This window comes from Budorcas taxicolor, chromosome 8 (assembly GCF_023091745.1).
Source record: "Budorcas taxicolor isolate Tak-1 chromosome 8, Takin1.1, whole genome shotgun sequence".
NCBI lineage: Eukaryota > Metazoa > Chordata > Mammalia > Artiodactyla > Bovidae > Budorcas > Budorcas taxicolor.
In genome coordinates this window covers 75518943-75533549 of record NC_068917.1, presented here as the reverse complement: position 1 = coordinate 75533549, position 14607 = coordinate 75518943, and the positions used below count along the sequence as shown (strand labels likewise).

At 38.7% G+C, this 14607-nt stretch overlaps 1 protein-coding gene across 2 annotated transcripts in view; it reads left to right on the top strand.

The window, feature by feature from the left end:
• The window catches only part of KCTD9 (potassium channel tetramerization domain containing 9), an 83244-nt gene that overhangs the window by 15580 nt on the left and 53057 nt on the right, over positions 1 to 14607 (top strand). For both annotated transcript variants that reach the window (XM_052644944.1, XM_052644943.1), the window contains exons 4-6: positions 10210 to 10306; positions 10913 to 10971; positions 11178 to 11306. In XM_052644944.1, the coding sequence (XP_052500904.1) occupies positions 10210 to 10306; positions 10913 to 10971; positions 11178 to 11306 (285 nt within the window). The remainder of the gene's footprint in view (positions 1 to 10209; positions 10307 to 10912; positions 10972 to 11177; positions 11307 to 14607) is intronic.

Sequence of the window (14607 nt, the reverse complement as noted above, 5' to 3'; positions counted from 1 at the left end):
GTTTTGATTTTAGAACTCTGTTTTTTTGAAATTTTCTCTGATAATAGTCACCAAATCTCTCTGCTATGTTACATATTTTTAAGCATGTATGGGTTGCAGAAGGCTTCCCTGGTGGCTCAGTGGTGAAGAATCCACCTGCCAGTACAGGAGACACAGGTTCAATGCCTGGGTCGGGAAGATCCCCTGGAGAAGGAAGTGGCAACCCACTCCAGTATTCTTGTCTGGGAAATCCCACTGACAGAGGAGCATGGTTGGCTACTGTTTTTGGAGTTAGAATTGGACACGACTGAGCAACCAAACAACAGATTGCTTGCAAAAGTAATGTTTGACAACCATTCACATCAGAGAAATCAGTCAAAGATGCCCAGTATCAACCACACACACTCATTCACGTATATACATACTACCCTTTAATTTTGAAGAAAGCAGATACAGTGTATATCCCAAAAGAAAGAGCCTGAGGCTTAAATAAGGTAAATATTCTTTAATGAGTATTTGACATAGTTTCAGACAATCACACTATGAATATTTAAGTATTTTTTAAGCCTTCTCAATATTTGTATTTGTTGAGTAGAGGTAGTTCTTAGGATCATCATATGGTAACTTAGAAGTAAGTGCATATTCTCTGTCTTTGGCGTAGGACTGTGAACAAAAAATTTTTCTCATCTTTTTTTTCACCTGTTAACCTAACAGAGTGGCAGGCAGTAGTCACTTAATTGATTCATTCCATACAAATAAACAATAAAAAGTGATTTAGTGTTTTTTGTTTAATCATTCCTAGCTTTCAGAGTTAAAAATATTGAATATGTTTTCATCCTCTGCATTCATTGATACCTAGATTATTTTACTTTTGACCAGTGGAAATCCCTTGAAGTCTTCCTCTTTTTTATACAAATCTGTTAGTCTTTTACAGATTCCTTACTGTCTGGAATAGCAAAATGTTCATCTGATACATCTCTTGTCCTGAACCCAGATCAGTTTTTTGTTATTGGAAACCTTCATATCTTTTAGTGGAAATGTCATTTCAAAACACAACCTGGTTACTAGGGAGGCTCATTGTTCCTGAGTTCATCATCATTACTAGGTTTTATGGTGAACAAAATTTGAAATACATAGCTAGTGGATAAGATTCATATGTAATAAATGTTATAGAAAGCTTTATATCATATATAACATAGATAAAATAACTCATGTCTTACTCTTTGCGACCCCATGGACTGTCCTTGGAATTCTGCAGGCAAGAATACTGCAGTGGGTAGCTGTTCCCTTCTCCAGAGGATCTTCCCAATGCAGGGATTGAACCCAGGTCTCCCACGTTGCAGGTGGATTCTTTACCAGCTGAGCCACCAGGAAAGCATGGGTTCATACTTTGGTTTGTAATTAAGGATTATAAGATTTTGTTTTGCATCGAGAATATATTTTGCAAACTTTTACACTGATACCAAAGCCAGGCAAAGACACTACAAGAAAATTGCAAATATCCTTTATGAATATCGATATTAAAATCCTGAGCAAAATATGAGCAAACCAAAGAATTATAGTGAAAGGGTTGTACTCTAATGACCAAGTGGGATTTATTCCTGGAATTTGAGAATGGGTCAACAGACAAAAAGGAATCAATGTGATATGTCACCTTAGTAGAATGAAGGAAAACCCCAAAATATCTCCACTGATGTAATAAAAGATTTTGACAAAATTCATATCTTTTCACAATAAAAACACTTAGCAAACTAGAAATAGAAGGAAACTTACTATGATAAAGGCCATATATGAAAAACCCACAGCTACCAACATATCCATTGGTGAAAGACGAAGCTTTTCCACTAGAGTTAGGAACAATGCCCACTTTTGCAACTTCACAGTGATAATATATTAGAGGTTCTAGCCAAAGCAAACAGGCAAAAAGTAAAATTATCTCTATTCTCAGACAACATGATCTTGTATTTAGATAAACCCTAAACACACGTGACGTTAGAGCTAATAAATGAATTCAGCAAAGTTCCAAGAGTGAAAATCAACACATAAAAATCAGTTGCATTTCTATATACTAGCAATGAACAATCCAAAAATATACTTAAACAGTTCAATTTACAATAGCATGAAAATAAAATGCTTAGGAATGAATGTAACCCCTGTCAAAATCTAAATGATGATGAAGCTTTGAAACTAGGGAGAGGTGGTGGTTGCACAGCATTGGGAATGCACTAAATGCCACCTGATGGTGCACTTAAAATGGTTAATCGTATTTCATCTGGGCGATATTCCAACTTGTGTCTTCTTCTTGTTTCTTCCAAGCATTTTACTTTTAGAATATTTCAGTAAACACCCATACACTCATCACCTAGACTCTACTTATTAGCAGTCTACTATTCTATTCTTTATTATTCTTTATTGCATAATGATCCTGTTTCTGCCAGTCCATTTTATTTTTTGATGCATTTCAAAGAGATTGTTAATACACTTCACCCCTGAACATTTCAGTTACATATCATCAACTAGAACTCAATATGTTTTACATATTTTTGAGTTAAACTTGCATAAATTGCATAAATTTTAAGTGTATCTTACTGAGTGTTGACAAATGCACCCATCTGTGTAACCCAAACCCCTGTCAAGGTATAGAATGTTACAATCATCCTAGATTTCCCTCAGTCTCTTTCTTAGTCCCACCCCTACCCCACCAGACACAACTACTAATTTTGTCCCTGCTGCTGCTGCTGCTTAGTTGCTTCAGTCGCGTCCAACTCTGTGTGACCCCAGAGACGGCAGCCTACCAGGCTCCCCCGTCCCTGGGAGAATTTTGTCCCTACCATACAATAATTTTTTTTCCTATTATATAAACATTCATATAGTTGGAATCACAGAACATTTATTCTTTTGTATAAGGCTTCTGTCATTCAACATGATGTCTTAAGAACTGATTCTTCTCAATTCAGTTCAGTCGCTCAGTCGTGTCCGACTCTTTGCAGCTCTATGGACTGCAGCATGCCAGGCTTCCCTATCCACCAACTCCCGGAGCCTACTCAAGCTCATGTCCGTTGTGTCGGCGATGCCATCTAACCATCTCATCCTCTGTCGTCCCCTTCTCCTGCCTTTAGTCTTTTCCAGCATCAGGGTCTTTTCCAGAGAGTCGATTCTTCACATCAGGTGGCCAAAGCATTGGAGTTTCAGCTTTAGCATCTATCCTTCCAATGAATATACAGGACTGATTTCCTTTAGGATTGACTGGTTGGATCTCCTTGCAGTCCAAGGGACTGTCAAGAGTCTTCTCCAACACCACAGTTCAAAAGTATCAATTCTTTGGCACTCAGCTTTCTTTATAGTCCAGCTGTCACATCCATACATGACTACTGGAAAAACCATAGCCTTGACTAGATGGACCTTTGTTGGCGAAGTAGTGTCTCTGCTTTTAAATATGCTATCTAGGTTGGTCATAGCTTTTCTTCCAAGGAGCAGATGTCTTTTAATTTCATGGCTGCAGTCACCATCTGCAGTGATTTTGGAGCCCAAAAAAATAGTCAGCCACTGTTTCCACTTTTCCCCCATCTATTTGCCATGAAGTGATGGGACTGGATGCCATGATCTTAGTTTTCTGAATGTTGAGCTTTAAGCCAACTTTTTCCCTCTCCTCTTTCACTTTCATCAAGAGGCTCTTTAGTAGTTCTTCCTTTTTGCCATAAGGGTGGTGTCATCTGTGTATCTGAGGTTATTCATATTTCTCCTGGCAATCTTGATTCCAGCTTGTGCTTCCTCTAGCCTAGCATTTCACATGATGTACTCTACATATAAGTTAAATAAGCAGGGTAACATATATAGCCTTGACGTACTCCTTTCCTGATTTGGAACCAGTGTGTTGTTTCATGTCCAGTTCTAACTGTTGCCGCTTGACGTGCATACAGATTTCTCAGGAGGCAGGTCAGGAGATCTGGTATTCACATCTCTTGAACAATTTTCCACAGTTTGTTGTGATCCACACAAAGGCTTTGGCATAGTCAATAAAGCTGAAGTAGGTGTTTTTCTGAAACTCTCCTGCTTTTTCGATGATCCAACAGATGTTGGCAGTTTGATCTCTGGTTCCTCTGCCTTTTCTAAATGTAGCTTGAACGTCTGAAAGTTTTCAGTTCACATACTGTTGAAGCCTGGCTTGGAGAATTTTAAGCATTACTTTGCTAGTGTGTGAGATTAGTACAGTTGTGTGGTACTTTGAACATTCTTTGATATTGCCTTTCTTTGGGATTGGAATGAAAACTGACCTTTTCCAGTCCTGTGGCCACTGCTGAGTTTTCCAAATTTGCTGACATTTTGAGTGCAGCACTTTGACAGCATCATCTTTTAGGATTTGAAATAGCTCAACTGGAATTCCATCACCTCCACTAGCTTTGTTCATAGTGATGCTTCCTAAGGCCCACCTGACTTTGTGTTCCAGGATGTCTGGCTCTAGGTGAGTGATCACACCATCATGGTTATCTGGGTCATGAAGATCTTTTTATATAGTTCTTCTGTGTATTGCCACCTCTTCTTAATATCTTCTGCTTCTGTTAGGTTCATACCATTTCTGTCCTTTATTGTGCTTATCTTTACATGAAATGTTCCCTTGGTATCTCTAATTTTCTTGAAGAGGTCTCTAGTCTTTTCCCATTCTATTGTTTTCCTCTATTTCTTTGCTTTGATCGCTGAGGAAGGCTTTCTTATCTCTTCTTGCTATTCTTTGGAACTCTGCATTCAAATGGGTATGTCCTTTCTTTTCTCCTTTGCCTTTTGCTTCTCTTCTCTTCTCAGCTTTTTGTAAGGCCTCATCAAAGAAAAACAACACCCAGTTGTAGATGTGACAGATGTTGGAAATAAAGTGTGATGCTGTAAAGAGCAATATTGCATAGAAAGCTGGAATGTTAGGTCATAGAATCAAGGCAAATTGGAAGTGATCAAACAGGAGATGGCAAGAGTGAACATCGACATTTTGGGAATCAGTGAACTAAAATGGCCTGGAATGGGTGAATTTAATTCAGGTGACCATTATATCTACCACTGTGGGCAAGAATCCCTTAGAAGAAATGGAGTAGCCATCATAGTCAACAGAAGAGTCTGAAATGCAGTACTTGGATGCAATCTCAAAAGCAACAGAATGATCTCTGTTCGTTTCCAAGGCAAGCCATTCAACATCACGGTAATCCAGGTCTATGCCCCGACCAGTAGTGCTGAAGAAGCTGAAGTTGAACAGTTCTATGGAAACCTACAAGAACTTCTAGAACTAACAGCCAAGAAAGATGTCCTCTTCATTATAGGGGACTGGAATGCAAAAGTAGAAAATCAAGAGCTACCTAAAATAACAGGTAAATTTGGCCTTGGAGTACAAAATGAAGCAGGTCAAAGGCTAACAGAGTTTTGCCATGAGAACGCCCTAGTCATAGCAAACACCCTCTTCCAAACAACACAAGAGAAGACTCTACACATGGACATCAGCAGATGGTCAGTACCGAAGTCAGATTGATTATATTCTTGGCAGCAAAGATGGAGAAGCTGTATGTAGTTAGCAAAAGCAAGACCAGGAGCTTACTGTGGCTCAGATTATGAATTCCTTATTGTCAAACTCAGACTTAAATTGAAGAAAATAGGGAAAACCACTAGACCATTCAGGTATGATCTAAATCAAATCCCTTAGGGTTATACAGTGGAAGTGATAAATAGATGAAAGGGATTAGATCTGTTAAGAGTGTCTGAAGAGATGGAGTCTCATGACATTGTACAGGAGGCAGTGATCAAGACCATCCCCAAGATTCTCTTTTAGACCTCCAGTTTTTTAATTCAGGCCTAAGAGAATGCTCCCAGTCCTATTATCCCCCTCCAAAAAAAAAAAAAAATCTATATGTACTGAAATTGAGTATAGAATTGTAAGGTTTTTATTTAACATTTTCTTTTATCTGTGTCTCCTTTCTTGCATATCAGTAATCCTGGTTTCCAGGGACACATACAATGTCAAGAAATTACTGTTTTCCTTCATCCTACACAAAATACACATAAAAGTTTCAGTAACAATCCTAATACTTTGTATATGACTACTAAAGACAGTTAAGCATTTTTAATATGCCTGTTCCTTTATTTAAAAGTGTATTTATCCATTGTCAAACATGCTATAAACATAGACATACATACACACACACCGTTGTATACTGTACTCTTTCTCTAAATTGATGCCTCAAGAGGCCGTCTGAAATTTGTTTTCCAGTAGATTCTTTATAAAGAACTTGTGAAAAGTGTGTTCTCTGGACATCTTGCATGTGGCCTCTATACCTGAAAATCAGTTTGTCTAGTCATAAAATCATGTCAGATGATTTCATGACAAAATTGCCACTTTAATGGTAAATTTTTTATTATATAGCAGTTATACCTCAAGTTGTTTAAAAAAATCTTTAGGTTGTGATTTTTCTTTACCTTAAATATGTTACTCCATTTTTTTTTCTAGCATAGAGTACTGGTGTTAAAAAAAAACAACCCTGATTTCTTGTAACTGATTATTTTTCCTAGTTCCCCTAAAGGATGATTCTCTTTCTTTAAAGTACAGTAACTTTAGTAGACTATTTCTGGATGTTCTGAGTTGTTCTGGGTTGATTCTTTCAGATATGTGGTGGGCCCTTTCAATACTTAGTTTTACTTTTTTTAATTTCAGAAAAGTTTTCTTGAACTTTATGTGTTTGTTTTGTCACCGTGATTTGATTTTCTCCTTCCAGGATATCTATTGTATGTGTATTGGATCTTTTATACTTGTCTTCAGTTGATGTATTTAAAATCTTTTTTAAATTATAGTTATTTTTTTAAATTGATTGATGATTGCTTTACATTACTAGTTTCATTTTTGCCATACATCAACATGAATTAGCCATAGGTATACAGATGTCCCCTCTTGAAACTCCCTCCCTCTAACCCTCTAGGTTGTTACAGAGCCCGGTTTGAGTTCCCTGAGTCCTACAGCAAATTTCCATTGGCTGTCTATTTTACATATGGTAGTTTGTACGCTTCCATGCTGTTCTCTCCATTTATCTCACCCTCTCCTTCCTCTCCCTGGCCCTTGTCCATATGTCTGTTCTCTGTGTGTGTCTCCATTGCTGCCCTGCGAGTAGGTTTGTCAGTACTACCTTTCTAGATTCCATACATATGCATTAACATGTGGTGTTTGTGTTTTACTTACTTCACGCTATATAATAGGCTCTAGTTTCATTCATCTCACAGGAATTGACTCATGCATTCCTTTTTATGACTGAGTAGTATTCCAAATGGCAACCCACTCCAGTATTCTTGCCTGGAGAATCCCAGGGACAGGGTAGCCTAGTGGGCTGCCGTCTATGCGGTCGCACAGAGTTGGACACGACTGAAGCGACTTAGCAGCAGCAGCAGCAGCAGTATTCCATTACATATATGTACCACAGCTTTTTTATCCGTTGATCTGTTGATGGACATCTGGGTTGCTTCCATGTCCTAGCTATTATAAATAATGCTGCAATGAACATTGGGATGCATGTCTTTTTCAGGTTTGGTTTCCTCAGGGTATATGTCTAGAAATTATATTGCTGGGTCATATGGTGGTTTTATTCCTAGTTTTCTAAGGAATCTCCATACTGTCTTCCATAGTGGTTGTATTAGTTTACATTCCCACTAGCAGTGCAAGAGGGTTCCCTTTTCCCCATACTTTCTCCAGCACTTGTTGTTTGTGGATTTTTTGATGATAGCCATTCTGACTAGTGAGGTGATACTCATTGTAGTTTTGACTTGCATTTCACTAATAATGAGAGGTGTTGAGCATCTTTTCATGTGTGTATTCGCATCTGTATGTGGTCTTTAGAGAAATGTCTGTTTAGGTCTCTTGTCCACTTTTTGACTAGATTGTTTGTTTTTCTGGTATGAGTTGTTTGTATATTTTGGAAATTAATCCTCTGTTGGTTGTTTCATTTGCTATTATTTTCTCCCATTCTGTGGTTTATCTTTTCACCTTGTTTATACTTTCCTTTGATGTGCAAAAGCTTTTAAGTTTAATTAGGTCCCATTTGTTTATTTTTGTTTTTATTTCCATTGTTCTTGGAGGTGGGTCATAGAGGATCTTGCTATGATTTATGTCGTATTCTGCTTATGTTCTCTGCTAAGAGTTTGATAGTCTGTGGTCTTATTTAGGTTTTCACTCCATTTTTGAGTCTATCTTTGTATATGGCGTGAGGAAGTGTTCTAATTTTGTTCTTTTATGCATAGTTGTCCAGTTCTCCCAGCACTGCTTATTCAAGAGGCTATCTTTTCCCCATTGTATATTCTTGCCTCCTTTGTGAAAGATAAGATGCCCGTAGGTGTGTGGGTTTATCTCTGGGCTTTGTATCTTATTCCATTGGTCTGTACTCTGTGCCAGTACCATGCTGTCTTGATGACTGTATGTTTGTATTATAGTCTGAAATCAGGTTTCAGATTCCTCTAGCTCCACTCTTCTTTCTCAAGATTGCTTTGACTACTTGGGGTCTTTTGTGTTTCGATACAAATTGTGAAATTTTTTTGCTCTAATTCTGTGAAAAGTGCCATTGGTAATTTGATGGGGGTTGCATTGTATCTATATATTACATTTGACAGTATAGTCATTTTCACAGTATTGATTCCTCCAGCCCAGGAGCATGGAATATATCTCCATCTGTTTGTGCTGTCTGTGATTTCTTTCATGAGTGTCTTGTAGTTTTCTGTACACAGCTCTTTTGCCTCCTTAGGTAAGTTGAAATCTAGTAAATACGTTTCATCTCTTCCTTCATTTCTTTTTTGATTTTTAAAGTTTCCCCTTTCATCTTTTACCTCCTTTCAGGCATTATCTGTGGTGTTCTTTCATTCCTGTTTCTTGTAATCTTCATTACTGAAATGATTTTTCTTTTTACTTCTAATTCTGAGTTCTCTTGTCCCATTTCTTCATTTTTGGTTCTGGTTTATATTATTTACCTCTTTTAGCATATTTGAAATATTATAGTTTACCTATTTTATGGGTATTTCTGCCACATCTTTATTATCTATAGGGATGTAGTCTTCCTTTTTAAAAATAATTTTGTATGGGAGTTTCTGTTCCTCATTTTTTACATGAAATTCATTTTCCTTTACTGGAGAAGGACAGGCTAACTTAGGAAAGTTTTCCTAATTTCATGGTTTTGGGTTTGCCTTTTTCTGTTTAATGTGAAGTATTGAAAAATATGGGGATTACCTTCTTATGTATTCTGGTTCTGGTGGACCTAGTTGACTTTTATTATCTTTTTTTAAAATTTATTTTTAATTAAAGGATAATTGCTTTTACAATATTGGTTTCGTTTCTGCCATACATCAACATGAATTAGCCATAGGTATATATATATGTGCCCTCCCTCTGGAAACTCCCTCCCTCCTCCCACCCTTTCACACCCCTCTAGGTTGCTGCAGAGCTTAGGTTTGGGTTCCTGAGTCATATAGCAAATTTCCATTGGCTGCCTATTTTATGTATGGTCGTGTATGTGTTTCCCTGCTGCTGTCGCCGTTTGCCTCACCCTCTCCTTCCTCCCCTCTGCCTGTGTCCGTAAGTCTGTTCTCTGTGTCTGCATCTCCATTGCTGCCCTGCAAACAGGTTCATCAGGACCATCTTTCTAGATTCCACATATATGTGTGTTAATATGTGATATTTGTTTTTCTCTTTCTGACCTACTTCACTCTGTATAATAGACTCTAGGTTCATCTACCTCATAATACTGACTTCGATGTGTTCCTTTTCCCAACAACTTACCCTCAGTGTGGGGCTTTTTTCCTAGGTGGGAGTTTTGAGAGTTCATTTTCAGCCCCTTCAGATCTTACTGCACACTACTTGAATCACCTGCAGTTAAGAGTGGGCAGACCCCTCCACTTCCGGGTGGTGGTTCTCAAGTAGATTTGCTGAGTTTTGAAGTGAGTCTTTACGGATTACTTTGGAATTCTTAGGATCATTACATACCCTGCTGTTGCTGTCAGAAGCTGATGCCATAGCTGCTGTCCTAGCTGTCAGTGCTGGTGGTATACCTTATACTTAGTTTTGTTTTTGATGCTGTCTATGGGTACAGAGCTTGCTGTCCTAGTAGCTCTGCCATGCTTTCTATGTGTGTTTTTGGTTTAAAAAATTATGGTATTGCCATCTTCCCCAAATCACCAAATTAATGCCTCCCCAAATTAATGTTTATTTTTTCTACCTGTCATCTCTAGATCCTCAGACAGATTCTAAACTGCCTGAAGGGCTGTCAGGATCTCACACAGACTGGCTCACATTAAATGTTGGAGGGCGGTACTTTACAACCACACGGTAGGTGCACATGCACGTGTGTGTCAGCGTGGTACTATATGCTGTCTGTCCTTTCCTTCAGAGTACTGATTTCCTTAGAAGATATTCCAGTGCTGCTTAAATATACTGTGTGATTTGAAACCAATTTTTAGAAAGATTTTTTTTTAAGAGTAGAAAAATGGCTCATAAGTCATTCCAGAGAAGGCACAAAAAGCATGAATTTAGCATTTTTAGAATGTGTTTTTAAAATATTGAGCAATATACTTGTAACACAAGTAAGAAAATTAACAACACTGAAATTTTAAGACACAACTGCTTATACTAAAGGGATAAAAACAGCCTACTTTAGAGCATGAAAATTGTGATATATAGTTGCGTGCTAGAGGGATAGATTAGCATTGAAATTAAAGTCAACTAAATCGATGTTTAAATCAAAGGAAGTGCCAGATTAGAAGAGATTTTGATAAATGGCAACTTACTGCACATTTTTGTCTCCCAGCATCACTCCTCCCAGGTTATAGCATGCATCTTTTTGAGAGAGCAGCTGAGATCAAGTATACTCTTGACTTAAATATGTTTGTTTATAAAGACAAATGGAGAAATCCATTTTTTTCCCTGAATTCTTAGGAGCACTTTAGTGAATAAAGAACCCGACAGTATGCTGGCCCACATGTTTAAGGACAAAGGTGAGTGCAGTCCATAATTTTCCCATTTTGCGTCTGTAGCTGTATTGACTTTATAAACTCCTGTCCTTCTGTACTTTTTAATGGTATTGGTAACAATCTGTACAAGAGTAAAAACATACTGGTATGCTACACAGTTTCCTTCCTATAAATTTCTGACTTTATTTTTTGCTTATGGGGGGGCTGTCTTCATTTTGTTGGCCCCACAGGTGTCTGGGGAAATAAACAAGATCATAGAGGAGCTTTCTTAATTGACCGAAGTCCTGAGTACTTTGAACCCATTTTGAACTATTTGCGTCACGGACAGCTCATTGTCAACGATGGGATTAATTTATTGGGTGAGTTTTCAATGTAATTCCTTATATTTTTGTAAGTTTGGGATTTATACTTTCTTTTTAACTAGCTTAGTGTAATGTATTTTCATCAAGTAAAATTATCTTTTTCATTTTTAAAACTAAACGCTTTTATGTGTATATGAATATATATTGTTACAGAGGTATAGCCACAGGTAAATGGCTTTTCACGTATGTATATAACTGACGAATTCCAGTTTGGGATTCTAAATAGACTTAGAATTTATCAGTGAGCACTCTAAAGGATTTTATTATTCTTTTAAATCTTGTTTGTTTCCTTTCTAAGCTGTTCTCTATTTGTTTTTGGCTGCGCTGGGTCTTCGTTGCTTTGTGCAGGCTGTCTCTGGTTGCGGTGAGCAGGGGCTCCTCTTTGTGGCAGTGTATGGGCATCTCGCTGCGATGGCTTCTCTTACGTGGAGCACAGGTTCTAGGAGCCCTGGCTTCAGTAGCTGGGGCACTTGGGTTTAGTTGCTTCATGGCACATGAAGTCTTCCTGGACCAGGGATCAAACCCATGTCCCCTGCATTGGCAGACAGATTACCCACGTTGCCACCATGGAAGTGCCTGTTCTTTTTAAAAACTGCATTATCAGTGTGACTTGGATTTGGGTTATGGACCTTCCCGTTATATTGAGAAGTAAGGTCAAGAGAGGAAATTGTACTTTGGAATCATAGGATTGGATTAAAATCTTGATTCTACAACTTACTACAAGATTAACCTGGGGACAGTCTGAGTCCCCTTTGAAAGCTGTTAAAAATATTCTCACCTCAGGACTTCCTTGGTGGTCCAGTGGTGAAGACTTTTTCTTCTAGTTGCAGGGGCTGTGGGTTCAGTTCCTGGTCAGGGAATTAGGAATGCTGCACTGCGTGGGTAGGGCAAAAGACTTTAAAAAAATACTCATCCCTGACTGTATAGTGAGATTCCTGTTAATGTTCATGATGACAGTGAACATGAGAATCCTTATAAAGTAGTTCACGAGCCTCTGCCAAGTGACAGAAGCCAGTCTATCCTGTGGAGTGGTGGGGAAGGTGGTGATCTTAGGGCAGTTTGTTTTCAGGGAGATGTGTGGGCTTAACGTTCCAGAGCAGTGATTTTTAAGGAAAAACTGAAAATATAACGTTTTATGCAAAATCTTCTGACTTTTAAAATGCTACTCCGCAAACACATGAGAATCAGCCTGGGGGATGTGAGCATACAATCCCGATGTTGTTGAATGGCATAGGAGTTAAACGTGTGGACTGGAGTCAGGCAGTTGTCGTTCAGTCACTTAGTCGTGTCTGACTCTTTGCAGCCCCATGGACTGCAGCATGCCAGGCTTCTCTGTGCTTCACTATCTCCCACAGTTTGCTCAAACTCATGTCCTTTAAGTCAATGCCGTCCAACCGTCTAATTCTCTGTTGCCTCTTTTGCCTCCTGCCCTCAATCTTTCCCAGCATTAGGGTCTTTTCCAACGAGCAGGCCCATTGCATCAAGTGGCCAAAGTATTGAAGCTTCAGCATTAGTCGTTTTTGAATATTCAGGATTGATTTCCTTTAGGATTGACTGGTTTGATCTCCTTGCTGTCCAAGGGACTCTCAAGAGTCTTCTCCAGCACCACAGTTTGGAAACATCAATTCTTTGGCGCTCAGCATTCTTTATGGTCCAGCTCTCACATCCGAACATGACTATTGGAAAAACCATAGCTTTGACTATACACACTTCTGTCAGCAAAGAGATGTCTTTGCTTTTTAATATGCTGTCTAGGTTTGTCATAACTTTTCTTCCAAGGAGCAAGTGTCTTCTAATTTCATGGCTGCAGTTACCGTCCACAGTGATTTTGGAACCCAGGAAATAAAATCTGTTTGTATGGAATGGTGGGACTGGATGTCACGATCTTAGTTTTTTGAATGTTAAGTTTAAAGCCGGCTTCTGTACTCTCCTCTTTCACTGTCTTCAAGAGGCTAATTAGTTCCTCTTTGCTTTCTGCCATTAGTATGGTATCTGAGGTTGTTGATATTTCTACTGGCAATCTTGGTTCCAGCTTGTGATCATCTGGCCTGACATTTTTCATGAGGTACTCTGCATAGAATAAACAGAATGATAATATAGAACCTTGACATTTTCCTTTCCCAGTTTTCAACTCAGGTTCTAACTTGCTTCTTGACCTGCATACAGGTTTCTCAGGAGGCAGGTAAGGTGGTCTGGTATTCCTATCTCTAAGAATTTTCCAGTTTGTTGTGATCCGCATAGTCAAAGGCGTTAGTATGGTCGGTGAAGCTGATGTTTTTCTGGAATTCCCTTGCTTCCTCTGTGATCCATCAAATGTTCGTAATGCAATGTCTGGCAATTCCTCTGCCTTTTCTAAACCCAGCTTGTACATCTGGAATTTCTAGGTTCATGTACTGCTGAAGCCTAGCTTGAAGGATTTTGAGCATAACCTTACTAGCATGTGAAAGGAGTGCAATTGGCACTGCCCTTCTTTGGGGTTGGAATGAAAACTGACCTTTTCCAGTCCTGTGGCCACTGCTGAGTTTTTCAGATTTGCTGGCATAGTGTGTGTGACACTTTTACAACATCATATTTTAGAATTTGATATAGCTCAGCTGGAATTCCATCACCTCCACTAGCTTTGTTTGTAGTAATGCTTCCTAAGGCCCACTTGACTTCACAGTTAAGAATGTCTGGCTGTAGGTGAGTGACCACGCCATCGTGGTTATCTGGGTCATTAAGACCTTTTTTGTATAGTTGCTCTGTGTATTCGTGCCACTTCTTCTTAATCTCTTCTGCTTCTGTTAGGTCCTTACCATTTCTGTCCTTTATTTTGCCCATCCTTGCATTAGCGTTCACTTAGTATCTCCAGTTTTGTTGAAGAGATCTCAAGTCTTTCCCATTCTATTGTTTTCCTCTATTTATTTGCATTGTTCTCTTAAGAAGGGTTTTGTTTTCTCTCCTTGCTGTTCTCTGGAACTCTGCATTCAACTGAGTATATCATTCCCCTTCTCCTTTGCCTCTCGCTTCTCTTCTTTCCTCAGCTATTTGTAAATCCTCCTCAGACAATCACTTTGCCTTCTTGCATTTCTTTTTCTTTGGGATGGTTTTGGTCACCTCTTCCTGTACAAACCTCCATCCATAGTCCTTCAAGCACTCTGTCTACCAGATCTAATTTCTTGAATCTATTTGTCACCTTCACTGTATAATCATAAGGGACTTGATTTAGGTCATACCTGAATGGCCTTTTGGTTTTCCCTACTTTCTTCATATAAGTCTGAATTTTGCAATAAGGAGCTCATGATGTGAGCCACAGTCA